This window comes from Oryctolagus cuniculus, chromosome 3 (genome assembly GCF_051225735.1).
Source record: "Oryctolagus cuniculus isolate XC-2025 breed Fujian yellow rabbit chromosome 3, ASM5122573v1, whole genome shotgun sequence".
Taxonomy (NCBI): domain Eukaryota; kingdom Metazoa; phylum Chordata; class Mammalia; order Lagomorpha; family Leporidae; genus Oryctolagus; species Oryctolagus cuniculus.
The window spans coordinates 54,615,173-54,631,352 of NC_142869.1; the positions used below are offsets into that span (position 1 = coordinate 54,615,173).

General features: G+C 34.9%; 1 protein-coding gene across 1 annotated transcript in view; it reads right to left on the bottom strand.

The window, feature by feature from the left end:
- The window catches only part of FSIP2 (fibrous sheath interacting protein 2), a 123,740-nt gene that overhangs the window by 105,821 nt on the left and 1,739 nt on the right, over positions 1-16,180 (bottom strand). Inside the window, 5 exon segments of the mRNA XM_089329034.1 lie at positions 4,669-4,779; positions 5,190-5,331; positions 6,740-6,876; positions 10,752-10,841; positions 11,522-11,683. Coding sequence (XP_089185160.1) covers positions 4,669-4,779; positions 5,190-5,331; positions 6,740-6,876; positions 10,752-10,841; positions 11,522-11,683 — 642 coding nt within the window.

Sequence of the window (16,180 nt, forward strand, 5' to 3'; positions counted from 1 at the left end):
CAATAAAGAACATTTGAAATCAGCAACAAAAAGAATAGAAAATTTATAATATGTGGAAATTGAAATAGAAAAAAAGGCTACTAAATAGATCATTGAAGAAATTTTCAAAAGTCATAAATTTATCAAAACAAGTGAAAATGAAAATACAACATATCAAAACCTATATGATAAAGCAAAAGCACTATTAAGAGGGGAATTTATAGTAATCATTGTCTACATGAAAAAAATAGAAAAATCTCAGGAAAAAATTTAATTATGCATGTCAAGTACTTAGAAAAGAAAGAACCCAACTCCATATTAACAGAAAGTGAGAAATAGTAAGAATTAGAGCATAAATAAATAAAATTCAAACTAAACTAAAAAAATAAAAAGAGCAACAAAATAAAAAAAGGTTTATTAAAAACAAAACAGCCAAACCTTTAGCCATACTAACAAAGAAGCAAAGAGAAAAAATGCAAATAAACAAAATTAGAGGTGGAAAGGAAGCATTACAATTTACACCACAGAAATACAAAGGATCATTAGGATCCTATTATAAACAAATACATATTTCATAAATTGGAGAATCTTGAAATAATGGATAAATTCCTGGATACATATAATCTACCAAGATTAAATCTAAACAGACCTGTCAAAGTAATAATTGAAGCAGTAATTAAAAGTATCAAATCAAAGTAAAGTCCAGGACCTAATGACATTACAACTGAATTCTACTAAACACATTTAAAAGAGAACTAATTCCCCTACTTCTCACACTATGCCAAATTATTAAGAAGTGTAGAATTCTGCCAAACTCTTTTCATGAGGAAAGCATTACTCTCATATCAAAACCAGAGACACCACAACAATAAAGACACTACAGACCAGTTCTTTGATGAACACAGATGCAAAAACATCTCAACATATTACCAAGCTGAATCCAATGCTACATCAAAAAGATGATACATAATGAACAAGTAGTATTTTATCCAAGGGTGGCTCAATGAACATCAATGAACATCATAAATCACATCAGCAGAATGAAGAATAAAACCATATGATCATATCAATAGATGCAGAAAAATCATTTGATAAGATTCAACATCCTTTCATGATAAAAAATTGTCTACAAAGTGCATATAGACAGGATAAACCTTAAAATTATAAAACATATCTATGACAAACCAACAGTTATTATCAATACCATGTTCTATTGATATCTGGAACAAAAGAGGATATTCACTACCTTTGCTTTTATTAAATACAGTACTGGGAGATATTAGCAAGAAAAATTAGGAAGATAAAGAAATAAAGGGTATCAAAATTGTAAAGTCAAAATATCTATGCTTTCAGATATCATGGGTTTGCATATTTAAAAACCTAAACACTATAAAAGAGATATAAGATTGATAAACAAATTCAGTAAAGTTGCAGAATACAAAAATCAATATTTAAAAATAGTATTTCTATACAGAAATGATCTTACTGAGAGGGAAATCAAGAAAGAAATTCCTTTCATAGTAATTACAAAATTTGAAATATTTAGGAATAAATTGAATGAAAGAAGTGAAAGATTTCTATAATAAACACTATAAAACACGAATGAAAAAACTATCAAAGAAACACAAAAATTGGAAAGATATTCCTCATCTATTGGTTGGAAGAATTAATATAATTAAAATGTGCATACTACCTAAAGCAATTATAGATATAATGTAATCCCTATCAAAATGCCAATGATATTTTACAAAATTAGAACAATTCTGAAATTCACATGGATTTCACAAAAGACAAAATAGACAAAGTAAGCCTGAACAAAAACAAATTGAACTTCAAAGTATACAACAAAGCTATAGTAATTAAACAGCATGGAGCTAGCATAAAAACTGACATATAAATCTAAATAAAAGAAACAGAAAGCCCTGGAAATCAATCCACATACATACAACTAGCTATTTTCTGACAAAAGTGTCAAGGACACAGATTTGAGAAAGTGTAGCTCTTTCAAATCAATAGGGTTGAGAAAATTGGGCATATATAGTTAGAATGAATTTAGATCCTGTCCTCTTACCATATAAAAATATCAACAAAGATGGATAAAAATCCTAAATGTAATACTTGAAAATATAAAATTTCTAGAACAAAACACAGGAAAAACTTCAAGACATTTTTGTAGGCTATGACTTCTTGGATAAAATATAAAATGCACAGGTTACAAAAGCAGAAGTAGTCAAATGGGATTATATCACACTCAGAAACTTTTACACAACAAAAGAAGCAATAAAGTGAAGAGACATCCAACAGAGCAGGAGAAAAGATTTTCAAGTGACTTATTGGACAATGGATTAATATACAGAATACATCAGGAAGTAAAAAAACTCAATAGTTCAAAAACAATCATGGCAAGAAATGAGCAAATTATTATCTGAATAGAAAGTTTTTCAAAAGAATAAAAATAAATCCCCAGGACCAGATTAATTCACTGCTAAATTCTACCAAACATTAAAGAAGAACTAACTCCAATTATTCTCAAGATATTAAAAACCATTAAAAAAAGGGGAATCCTCACAATTTTTTCTATGAAGCCAGCATCACCTTGCTATACCTGAAAAAGATTTAACAGAGAAAGAGAATTATAGACCCATTTCCCTGATTAACATAGGTGCAAAATCCTCAACAAAATTCTATCTAATAGAATCCAACAACACATCAGGAAGATCATCCACCCAGACCAAGTAGGATTTATTCCTGGTATGCAGGATGGTTCAACATTTACAAATCAATCAATGTGATATACCACAGTAACAAACCTTAGAAGAAAAAATCATATGATTATCTCAATAGATGCAGAGAAAACATTTGATAAAATACAACAGCCTTTCATGATGAAAACTAAGCAAAGAGATAATAGAAGGAACATTCCTCAACACACTCAAGGCAATTGATGACAAACCCATGGCCAAAACCAAAAAAAAGGTGAGAGAAGACCTAAATCAATAAAATTAGAGATGGAAAAGGAAATGTAACAACAGACACCACAGAAATAAAAAGAGTCATCAGGAATTACTACAAAGAGTTGTATGCCAGCAAACAGGGAAACCTAACAGAAATGGATAGATTCCTGGACACATACAACCTACCTAAATTGAACCAATGAGACATAGAAAACCTAAACAGACCTATAACCAAGACAGAAATTGAATCAGTAAAAAAGGCCCTCCCAACAAAGAAAAGCCCAGGACCAGACAGATTTACTGCTGAATTCTACCAGACATTTAAAGAAGAACTAACTCCAATTCTTCTCAAGAATAAATAAATGGGAAACAAATATATGAAAAAATTCTCTATATCACTAGACATCAAGTAAATGCAAAACAAAAACAGAGATACCACCCTATGCCTGTTTTTACGGCTATCATCAACAACACAGCAAGCAACAAACAGGGCAAGGAAATGGAGAAAGGGGAATTCATACACACTGTTGCTGGGAATGTAAATTAGTGCAGCCACTATCATAAATAATATGGAGACATCTTGAAAAACTAGAAATAGAACTGTAATAGGTACCTGCAATCCCACTAGTGGGTATATATCCAAAATATATGAAATCATAGCATCAAAAAGATACTTGTTCCACCATATTTAACAGCATTATTAATAACTGTCAAGATTTAAAATCAACCAAGTTGTCTGCCACCTAATGAATGGATAAAGAAATGTGGTATATATACATAAGGAATATTATATATACAAAAAATGATGAAATCTTATCATCTGTAGCAAAATGAATGAAATTGGAGGATGTCCTATTAAGCGAAAGAAGCCAGACACACAAAGACATACAACAAATGTTCTCCCTGACATGTAGGAGCTAAAAAATAACAACAAAAAACTTAACATGTGCATGGTGATTACTAGAGGCTGGGAGGTTTGTATGTGATGCAGGATAGAGGAATTTTGGGTAATGGGTAACATATCAGAATGAGATTGAAGGAATAAGTGTTTAATGTAACACAGCCTAATGGGGAGATTGTAGTTCAAAAAATATGTCCAGGAGGAGGCACCTGGCTCCTGGCTTCAGATTGGCGCAGTGCACCGGCCGTAGCAGCCATTTCGGGGGTGAACCAACGGAAAAGGAAGACCTTTCTCTCTGTCTCTCTCTCTCACTGTCTAACTCTGCCTGTCAAAAAAAATATGTAATGTACGAACAAATAGACGAAGAACCTCCAGGCTTCCAATAATAAAGTAATGTCAAAAAATAAAAACTGTTGATTATTCTGTTTTGATCAGTATACCTTGTATACTTGTATTGAAACACCACATTGTAATCCACAAATATGTACAATTAATGTTAATAAAAAGTTTATAAAAATCAATTTGTTGGGAAATTAAGAACTTTCGCCAAGAATTTCTGGTTCTAAGGAAAACTTAATTAGCTATTTAATTTTTATAGAAATAACAGTTTATGGTGTGATGATAAAGCCAAAGTAATTATATGCAATAACATAGGTGTTATTAAGGTATTTTAGGAAAAAATAGTCAAAATGTTCATAATTTCAGGTTTGTATAATGAATATCACTTAGAATAAATAGTCCATAGTCATCGCACAAGTGCTCTTACTTTGAAAAACCAAACTAGCAAAAGCTACCCCTTCAAATTGCCAAGTTATCAGAAAAAGCTCACTCTACCTTCCTGTCACTCTCTTCTCTGGTTTTTCGTCGTTGTTCTTCTATCCTCTGCTCCCTTTTAACATCTTCTTCAATTCGTGTCAGAAGCAGCATCTCTTTAATCTTCCATTCCTAGACAGGACAACATTACTATAATCATTATTCCCTTTAATACCTTTGTATTTTGTGACTAACAGACAAATTAGACAAAAGCCTAACAGAAATCAGGTCAAACATAATGAAAGCCATATGCTGGCTGTAGAATGATCTTTTGTTACTGAACTTCTATTAGGAATTATTTTTTGCTAAGCCAAATAAAACTTCATTTTCCTTACAAAGGAGCTAAATAACGTTTAGTATATTTCTCAAACTACTCTTTAAGGGCAAAAATTGGCTCATATATAGTTTGTGGTATCTGTCTCATTATTCTACGCAACAACTTATGTAAGTATATTATGACTTCAAAAAGTATGACAAAGTTAAAATTATGTAGAAGTGGAAAACTGTACACAAATTTCCTCTCATCAATAATCATCTCGCACCTCTTCGATTTTTCTTCGAAGACTTAATTTTCTTCTTGTATGTTCCCGCTGTTGTCTTTCTTCTCTATCCATCCGAAGCAGGCGTTGCTCTTCTGCTGTGCGCTCACGTTGTTCTAATTCCCTACTTATCATATCCAAGTATCTGAGTAAGAATGCAAATATTATTGAAAATTAAATGGGTGTTTCCTTTGTGATGGCATCAGCTGCTGAAATATTCTCAAACTATCACCTTGCTTAATTTTTATTTCTTGAACAACAGAAATATTGCAGTTTTTCTATCAGAAATTTTTCTACAGAAATTTTGCAGTAATGCTCAAGGACTTTGAGGAATCTGAGCCACATTGTTTTACTCATTGTAAAGTCTTCCTGTTATGTCAACTATCTGTTAGCATGCCAACATAGTGGTAAGATGTGGGATAAACTGAATGAAGTCATTTTGCATAGTAAGCATTAATAATCTTGTAGGCTTAGGAATATGCATTTGTAGAGAAGTCTAAGATAACCGAAGCAGTGGCTTCAAATATGACAAAAGAAACAGTAAATTTGATTATTCTACGACAAAAATGAAGTACTAAACCCCTTGTATATTCCAAGTCCTTAAAACATCTCTCATCTATTGTCCAGGTTCCTGGCACTATTTTAAAATGAAACCATGGAACATAAGGCAGACAATGCAGTCAAATCTCTTACTACTGTGGAAGGAAAGAGAACTGCAATATCCCATTATTTCCTAAAAATGTGGGCTTGACAATGGAATGGTAAACATTGAGTGGTAGTATCGCAATGAGTTTACATATATTTTTAGAGATAATATGTGTTTACTGTGGCATGAGATAAAGCCATAATAAACTTCTTTTGTTTCTTGACTGTGCTGGCTTCTTCAAACTTAACGTTGTCCATCTTCAAAAACGAATCATAAAAAGTTGATACTGCTCAAGACATGTGCTAAAACACTCCCCTTCCCTCTCCTACTAAAGATTTTAGGGGCTTGTGTTGTGTGGTGCAGCAGGTTAAGCAGCTGCCTCCAATGTTGGCATCATATATGGGCACCAGTTTAAGTCTCAGCTACTCCACTTCTGATCGAGCTCCCTACTAATGCACCTGGGAAAGCAGTAGAAGACAGTCCAATTCCTTGGGCTCCTGTACCCTCATAGGATATCCAGAGGAAGTTCCTGACTACTAGCTTTGTCCTGGCCCAGCCCTAGCTGTTGCGGCAATCTGGGAAGTAAATCAGCAGATGGAAGATCTTTCTCTCTCTCTAACTACCTTTCAAATAAACAAATATATAAATAAATCTTTAAAAAATATGTTTGGCTCACCTTTCAGCAATGCTGTCATCTCTGGTAGAAATTCTCCCTCACAGACTTGGTGCCAAGGTTCCCAATTTTTGTACTTCTTGCTATCCCTTCCTTCCTCTCCACAATGAGGGCTATAGGGGAATTAAATATCTACTACTGTAAAAAGAGTCCTGCCTTCAATTCTTTCCTGTGTTTTTTACAGTTTGAGTCCACACAAAAAATATATATAATATGCAATAATTTAACTCTTACCTGTGTCTTATTGAACGCTCCCGGTCCTTAACACATTGGGGGCCTTCTTGTAACAACCAATTTTGGAAGTGTGTAATACCAGAACATCCAAGTATCTGACTTTCTTGTAGTTTATGTATCTGTTTTGCAAGCATTTTCTATTTCAAAAAGCATTATAAATATATTATTTGTTTACATTTCTTAGAAATTAAAAACCATTAACATTCCTATATTTTAGATATGATTAATTCTGCTTAACTGCATTTAAATGTATTATGAAGTCATTAGAGACATTTCATTGAATAAAAATAATTATTTATCTTTCTTAAAATAAAACATAATCATTTAATTTTATCAGTGCACCTATTACTAAAAAATGAAAATCTAGAAGAAATAGAAGAAAAACCTATGTACAGAGAAGGTAAGTGGAATAAAATTGAATTCTTAAAAGCATAAGAAAATTTATAGTGTTTATCCAGCACTATTTTTTTAAACTTTTATTTAATGAATATAAATTTCCAAAGTACAGCTTATGGATTACAATGGCTTCCCCCCCCCCCAATAACTTCCCTCCCACCTGCAACCCTCCCCTTTCCCTCTCCCTCCCCACTTCCATTCACATCAAGATTCATTTTCGATTCTCTTTATATACAGAAGATCAGTTTAGCATATATTAAGTAAAGATTTCAACAGTTTGCTCCCACAAAGAAACACAAAGTGAAATATACTGTTTGAGTACTAGTTATAGCATTAAATCACAATGTACAGCACATTATGGACAGAGATCCTACATGAGGAGTAAGTGCACAGTGACTCCTGTTGTTGACTTAACAAATTGACACTCTTGTTTATGGCATCAGTAATCACACTAGGTTCTTGTCATGAGTTGCAAAGGCTATGGAAGCCCCCTGAGTTCACCGACTCTGATCATATTTAGACAAGGTCATAGTCAAAGTGGAAGTTCTCTCCTCCCTTCAGAGTAAGGTACCTCCTTCTTTGATGACCTGTTCTTTCCACTGGGATCTCACTCACGGAGATCTTTCATTTAGATCTTTTTTTTTTTTTTTTTTTTTTTTTTTGCCAGAGTGTCTTGGCTTTCCATGCCTGAAATACTCTCATGGGCTTTTCAGCCAGATCCGCATGCCTTAAGGGCTGATTCTGAGGCCAGAGTGCTATTTAGGACATCTGCCATTCTATGGGTCTGCTGTGTATCGCACTTCCCATGTTGGATTGTTTTCTCCCTTTTTTATTCTATCAGCTAGTATTTGCAGACACTAGTTTTGTTTATGTGATCCCTTTGGCTCTTAGTCCTACCATTACGATCAATTGTGAATACAAATTGATCACTGGGACTAGTGAGATGACACTGGTACATGCCACCTCGATGGGATTGAATTGGAATCCCCTGGTATGTTTCTAACTCTACCGTTTGAGATAAGTCATCTTGAGCATGTCCCGAATTGCACATCTCTTCCCTCTCTTATTCCCACTCTTATATTTAACAGTGATCACTTTTCAGTTAAGTTTCAACACTTGAGAATAACTGTGTATTGATTACAGTATTCAACCAAAAGTATTAAGTAGAACAAACAAACAAAAAATACTAAAAGGGATAATGTATTAAGTTGTTCATCAACAGTCAGGGTGAGGGCTGATCAAGTCACCGTTTCTCGTAGTGTTCATTTCACTTTAACCGGTTTCCTTTATGGTGCTCAGTTAGTTGTCACCTATCAGGGAGAACATGTGGTATTTGTCCCTTTGGGATTGGCTTATTTCACTCAGCATAATGTTTTCCAAATTCCTAACAGGGATCACTTTTCAGTTAAAATTTAAACACCTAAGAATAACTGTGTGTTAATTACAGAGTTCAACCAATGGTACTAGAACAAAAAAAAGTACTAAAATGGATAAAGTATTACATTGTACATCAACAGTCAGGACAAGAGCTGATCAAGTCACTGTTTCTCATAGTGTCCATTTCACTTCAACAAGTTTCCCCTTTGGTGCTCAGTTAGTTGTCGCCAATCAGGGAGAACATATGATATTTGTCCCTTTGGGACTGGCTTAATTCACTCAGCATGATGTTTTCCAAATTCCTCCATCTTGTTGCAAATGACCGGGTTTCATCGTTTTTGACTGCTGTATAGTATTCTATAGAGTACATGTCCCATAATTTCTTTATCCAGTCTACTGTTGATGGGCAAATTGGTTGGTTCCAGGTCTTAGCTATTGTGAATTGAGCTGCAATCAACATTAAGGTGCAGACAGCTTTTTTGCTTGCCAATTAAATTTCCTTTGGGTAAATTCCAAGGAGTGGGATGGCTGGGTTGAATGGTAGGGTTATCTTCAGGTTTCTGAGGAATCTCCAGACTGACTTCCATAGTGGCTTGACCAGTTTGCATTCCCACCAACAGTGGGTTAGTGTCCCTTTTTCCCCACATCCTCGCCAGCATCTGTTGTTGGTAGTTTTCTATCCAACACTCTTAATCACAAAACATACCTTTGTAAACATACACACACACACACACACACACGCACAAAAAAAAAAAACACCACTTTGTCAATTTGGCTCGATACTTTTCACCCTAAAATATTAATTTAGGGCCAGTATAGTAGCAAATCAGTTTTATTCCCCCCCTACACCCCTTCCAATTCAGCCTTTTTTTTTATCAGAGTGTACTTCCAACTTCCTGTTAAGCTGATTGAGAAGACAATGGAAGATGGCCCAAGTACTTGGGTTCTGCTACCCATATGGGGAACCACAGATATCCAGTGCATGAAAGATATCTGTCTGTCTGTCTCTGTTTCTATCTCTGTTACTCAGCTATTCAAAGAAATAAAGTCTTTAAAATACAATATAACTTTGCAAACACACACAACTTTGAGTCAGAACTTGAAAAGAAGTCATTATCTATAACCATTCCCTCTACAGTCAGTCTCTCCACTTCAACTTTAACAGCATTTTTTACTTTATGAATACAAATGTATGGGTGGAGGTACAAACATACCATGTTCCTGTTCTTTGAATTACCAGGAAGAAGCAATGAATATTCACACTGTGTAAACTGTTTTCGGTTCCAGTTTAAGAATGTTGCTACTACACTAGACACTTCTTATTGGTCTCAGCTCAGGTGGAAGTAACAGATTTAACTAACAAATTACTGAATTATGTCAAATATAGCAATTTCAAAATATTGCTTTTTCCTGCTGTAAATTTTCATTTGGAATAGTATTAGACAGTAATTATAAGAAAATACTTCCTTTGTAAACAATTCTTTATTCCAAACTATATGTAAATTAACAAGAAACCAAATTTATCCTAAACAGCACTCTGGCCTCAGAATCAGCCCTTAAGGCACGTGGATCTGGCTTAAAAGCCCATGAGAGTATTTCAGGCATGGAAAGCCAAGACACTCTGGCAAAAAAAAAAAAAAAAATGATCTAAATGAAAGATCTCCGTGAGTGAGATCCCAGTGGAAAGAACAGGTCATCAAAGAAGGAGGTACCTTACTCTGAAGGGAGGAGAGAACTTCCACTTTGACTACGACCTTGTCTAAATACGATCAGAGTCAGTGAACTCAAAAGGCTTCCATAGCTTTGGCAACTCATGACAAGAGCCTAGTGTGATTACTGATGCCATAAACAAGAGTGTCAATTTGTTAAGTCAACAACAGGAGTCACTGTGCACTTACTCCTCATGTAGGATCTCTGTCCTTAATGTGCTGTACATTGTGATTTAATGCTATAACTAGTACTCAAACAGTATTTTTCACTTTGTGTTTCTATGTGGGTGCAAACTGTTGAAATCTTTACTTAATATATGCTAAACTGATCTTCTGTATATAAAGAGAATCGAAAATGAATCTTGATGTGAATGGAAGTGGGGAGGGAGAGGGAAAGGCGAGGGTTGCAGGTAGGAGGGAAGTTATGGGGGTGGGGAAGCCATTGTAAACCATAAGCTATACTTTGGAAAATTATATTCATTAAATAAAAGTTAAAAAAAAAAGAAACCAAATTTAAGTATTTTACTTACTTGTTCTCTAATATAGTTTCTTTCAAAATCCAATTTTAAACTGGTAAGATATTGCCTGTACTTGTTCAATTCCCTCAAGGTACATACAACCTAAAATCAAAAATATATAAATATTTAGAAGTCATAGCAACACTCTGCAGAGGAAAAACACTAAAGACATACAATTTGACAAAATTTTGGTATAAATAATAATAATACAAGTATCTACATTTTTAATCAAAATAAATTTTCTATTCAAAAATATCATTTAATATGACCCATATCTTAACAAAAATTAGGTACACACAACTGGAGTTATTGACATAGTAATTCCTATTAATTCTCCATTACTGCAATTGTAAATGTGACAATATTCCACCCTGATAAGATTTTTACAGACTAAATTTTTCTAGGTTCTATTTAAGTTTTTAAAAATGTGTATGGAACACACTCCTTGACAAGTATGCAATGACACTAGAGACAGAGAAATAGTACCATGATACAATGGAGAATTAATATACCTTTACCTCCTAAAATTACCTGTGAATAATCTTCCAGCACTACAAAGAAAAAGAGGAGAAGTAGTTTCATTTAGAAACAACTGTTATCTGATTTATCCTGACCTAAATACTGAGAAAATTATAGATGTGACCATTAAGTAAGTAGCCTCTCCTGACCAAATTAAAGGTGAGGCAGGCCCTCCAGTATGGTATAGAAGCAAATTTATATCAAGTTTTAAAGGTTTTCATTGATTTAAAGCAAAACCAAAAACAAAATCTTCAACAACTCACTTTATTATTGCTGGTGATGTAGCCACCTTTCTTTAATCTTCTCAAGATATCTTTGCGTTTATAGTATGCTCTTAAATGTGGATCATGGAGACTTTTATATTGGTTTTCAAATAGTCGGCAATAAGGATCAGTCAGGTTAAAACCATAAGAAGGTCGAAAAAGCTGCAAACACAGACCCAAAAGTATTACAAATATGAAATTAATGCATTTTCACTTCTTAAAAACCCACTGAGATAACCAAAATGTTTGTTGAAAATAAAACATGGAAGAAGAATCTGAACTGAGGGAAAAACCAGCCACAGACATTTTAGGTTGGGAAAGTTTAAACACCTTTCCATTCCTCTTTTCTCTCACCTATAATTAATTATTCTGAAAACTCATGTTCACTCAATTAGTTTCTCCTGTGATCCCCATCAACCCCTGGCTCTAAAATAAACAAGAAAGAAAGAGAAGAATAAAAGGAATTGAACATAATTTGTTTTAAGATGTAAAACTAAAGTTACGATTTTCCCTTTTCCTTCTCTCAACTCAAGGCACTAGAGTGAAAAGACAAAAGGATAATATTAATTATAATTTATTTTAGTCATGTGAAAATGAAAAGTGATCCTTGCTAGGAATTTGGAAAACATTATGCTGAGTGAAATAAGCCAATCCCAAAGGGACAAATACCACATGTTCTCCCTGATAGGTGACAACTAACTGAGCACCATAAAGGAAACCGGTTAAAGTGAAATGAACACTACGAGAAACGGTGACTTGATCAGCCCTCGCCCTGACTGTTGATGAACAACTTAATATGTTATCCCTCTTAGTATTTTGGTTGTTTGTTCTACCTAATACTTTTGGTTGAACACTGTAATCAATACACAGTTATTCTCAAGTGTTGAAACTTAACTGAAAAGTGATCACTGTTAAATATAAGAGTGGGAATAAGAGAGGGAAGAGATGTGCAATTCGGGACATGCTCAAGATGACTTATCTCAAACGGTAGAGTTAGAAACATACCAGGGGATTCCAATTCAATCCCATCGAGGTGGCATGTACCAATGTCATTTCACTAGTCCCAGTGATCAATTGTATTCACAATTGATCATAATGATAGGACTAAGAGCCAAAGGGATCACATAAACAAAACTAGTGTCTGCAAATACTAGCTGATAGAATAAAAAAGGGAGAAAACAATCCAACATGGGAAGTGCGATACACAGCAGACCCATAGAATGGCAGATGTCCTAAATAGCACTCTGGCCTCAGAATCAGCCCTTAAGGCATGCGGATCTGGCTGAAAAGCCCATGAGAGTATTTCAGGCATGGAAAGCCAAGACACTCTGGGGAAAAAAAAAAAAAAAAAAAAAAAAAAACAAAAAAACAACCTAAATGAAAGATCTCCGTGAGTGAGATCCCAGTGGAAAGAATGGGTCATCAAAGAAGGAGGTACCTTTCTCTGAAGGGAGGAAAGGGAGGAGAGAACTTCCACTTTGACTATGGCCTTGTCTAAATATGATCAGAGTCGGTGAACTCAGGGGGCTTCCATAGCCTTGGCAACTCATGACAAGAGCCTAGTGTGATTACTGATGCCATAAACAAGAGTGTCAATTTGTTAAGTCAACAACAGGAGTCACTGTGCACTTACTCCTCATGTAGGATCTCTGTCCTTAGTGTGTTGTATATTGAGATTCAATGCTATAACTAGTACTCAAACAGTATTTTTCACTTTATGTTTCTGTGTGGGAGCAAACTGATGAAATCTTTACTAATGTATGCCAAACTGATCTTCTGTATATAAAGAGAATTGAAAATGAATCTTGATGTGTTGGAAGGGGAGAGGGAGTGGATAAGGGTAGGGTTGCGGGTGGCAGGGACGTTATGGGGGGGAAGCCATTGTAATCCCTAAGCAGTTCTTTGGAAATTTATATTCATTAAATAAAAGTTAAGAAAAAAAACAGCAGAAAATCGAGCACTGTGATTTATGGAAACAACTTTAACAAAAACAAATAGAATTTAGATGTTAAAGATTTTGAGCTAAAGCTAATTTACCTTGAGATCTCCAATGAACAAAATCCAACACTCTCTGAGGGCCACAGTCATAAGAAAATCTTAATTCTAATATTATGCAGTTCAACATATTAAGGAAACAACTTTAAATATATATATGAAATGAGGTTTAAGCATAAAATATCACATACAACTGTATGCAATCATTAACACAAAAAGAGGAAAAAAACCAGCTAACAGTCATGTTTCAACAAGTTCTAATTTACATAAAACAGATGATTTATTTAATCTCATTTATGAATTAAAACAGTACCACAGTCATTTTTTGGTGTGAATTTATAGTTAATTACTCAATAGTAGAAATGGCTGGGGGTTGGGTGGCTCTGAAGTGGAAAAAGTGGAGGATACAAGTTTAGAAATTGTATTCATGTTTTTCATTCTTTCTTTTTTAAGTTTGCTTGGCCAGAACAGCATAAATTTCAGTTCAAAGCAATGTCAAATCTGGAACTGGCTGACGTGAAAAACAATTGGAATATATAGAGTATCTGGTAATCCAGAGAACATCTTTCCAGTTTACTGACATATAATTCAATTTATATTAGCATATAACATGTAGATAAATCTAGACACTCTTGAAGGTACCAATTTGTGACCTTTGTTCAATTTTGCTATAGCTACAACTGTAGTCCAATTCTTGAATCTTATGAAACTTGGCTGGGAAAGATCCCAAAAAGAGCTCCCGTAAGATAGATAGGATGCTTTGTGTATGGGTCAAAGTGTAGCTGGGAGAAACATGCTAGGATACTATCTATATTTTTCCATTTAATAATTCTTTGAGAAGTTTCTGACTTCTTGTTTAACATCAAACTTTAAATCCTCCAAGAGGCAACTCAGAAAACCTAGATTCCCTCCTAAGCAAATACTTCCTTAAGAAAGCAAACAATTCTAGGGGATAAAGTCTGGAATTCACTGAGCTCAGATAGGAAGCTCATATCATTCCTGCAATGGAAACAATCAATCATACAAAGTCTAGAAGTGGATTGGATCTTGTAGATGTCAACATTTAATTGTCAATGAGATGTTAACTGTGACAAGCATGTGACAGACCAAAACTGATCTACTGACCTATAAATAAGTAACACCTTTGAATGAATCCATTTATTACAGCCAGAGTAACCCATCTATTTTCAATTACAATACATAAATATAATATTATAACACTGCTTCATCAAGTAGTTCACAGAAAGATGAATTTTACAACTTCAGGAGGGTGATCTGACACCTAATTATAATGAAGTGAATATATTTTTGAGTAATTAATATAAATAATTCAGAGAACATACATTTATTACTTTTAATGGATACAAAAATTGTATATATTTATAAGGTACCATGTGAAGTCAATGCATGAATGCATTGTATAATACTCAAATCATGGTGAACACATCTACTTCTTCAAACATTATCATTAAGAAATAGGCAAGTGAATTAATGGTCATCAGAGAAAATTACAACAAACAGAATATATTTGAAGAGACAAAAGACAGAGCTAAATTTATACCCTAAGGAAGGATTATATCACTAGCAATGGAATAAATTGCAAACATGTTTTGGTAAAGCTAGTTTGTGTAAATGTGGCTCAAGTTGTGTGAAGTTGACATATTTTGTGACCTTATTCTAAATATATAATCCAGGAACAAAACTTACTTTAAGAAATCATGTTTAAGTAGCAGTTGTAAAGTGAATGTGTTTCCTCAAAATTTGTATGTTTCAATCTTGTCCTCCCATGTAGATAGGGATAGGGCCTTGGGAGACAGGTTATGAAAGTAGACCACTTATGACATTAACACCCTTAAAAGAGGCCTCAGAGAACTCTCTAGCACTCTTTGAGGTTACAATGATACAATGAGAAGTTAGCAGAAGGCACTCACTAAAACTTGACCATATTGTGACCTTTGTTAGACCTCCAGATTTCTTACTCTTTTATTTTTTTTATTTATTTTTATTTTTATTTTTTTTATTTTTGACAGGCAGAGTGGACAGTGAGAGAGAGAGACAGAGAGAGAGAGAAAGGTCTTCCTTTGCCGTTGGTTCACCCTCCAATGGCCGCCGCTGCAGCCGGCGCACCGCGCTGATCCGATGGCAGGAGCCAGGATCCAGGTGCTTTTCCTGGTCTCCCATGGGGTGCAGGGCCCAAGCACCTGGGCCATCCTCCACTGCACTCCCTGGCCATAGCAGAGAGCTGGCCTGGAAGAGGGGCAACCGGGACAGAACCCGGCGCCCCGACCGGGACTAGAACCCGGTGTGCCGGCGCCACAAGGTGGAGGATTAGCCTATTGAGCCACGGCGCCGGCCAGATTTCTTACTCTTGTAAATAAATTTCAGTAATTTTTTAAAAAAGATTTATGTTACTTATTTAAAAGTTAGTTCCAAAGAGGAGAGAGGGAGAGAGAGAGAAAGAGAGACATAGATCCTCCATCCGCTGTTTCACTCCCCAAATGGCTGCAATGGGCCTGAGCCAAAAGCAGGAGCCAGGAGCTTCACCTGGGCTTGCCACATGGGTGCAGGGGCCAAGCAGTTCAGCCATCCTCTGCTGCTCTCCCAGGCATATTAGCAGGGAGCTGGATGGGAAGTGGAGTAGACAGGACTTGAACCAGCACCCAC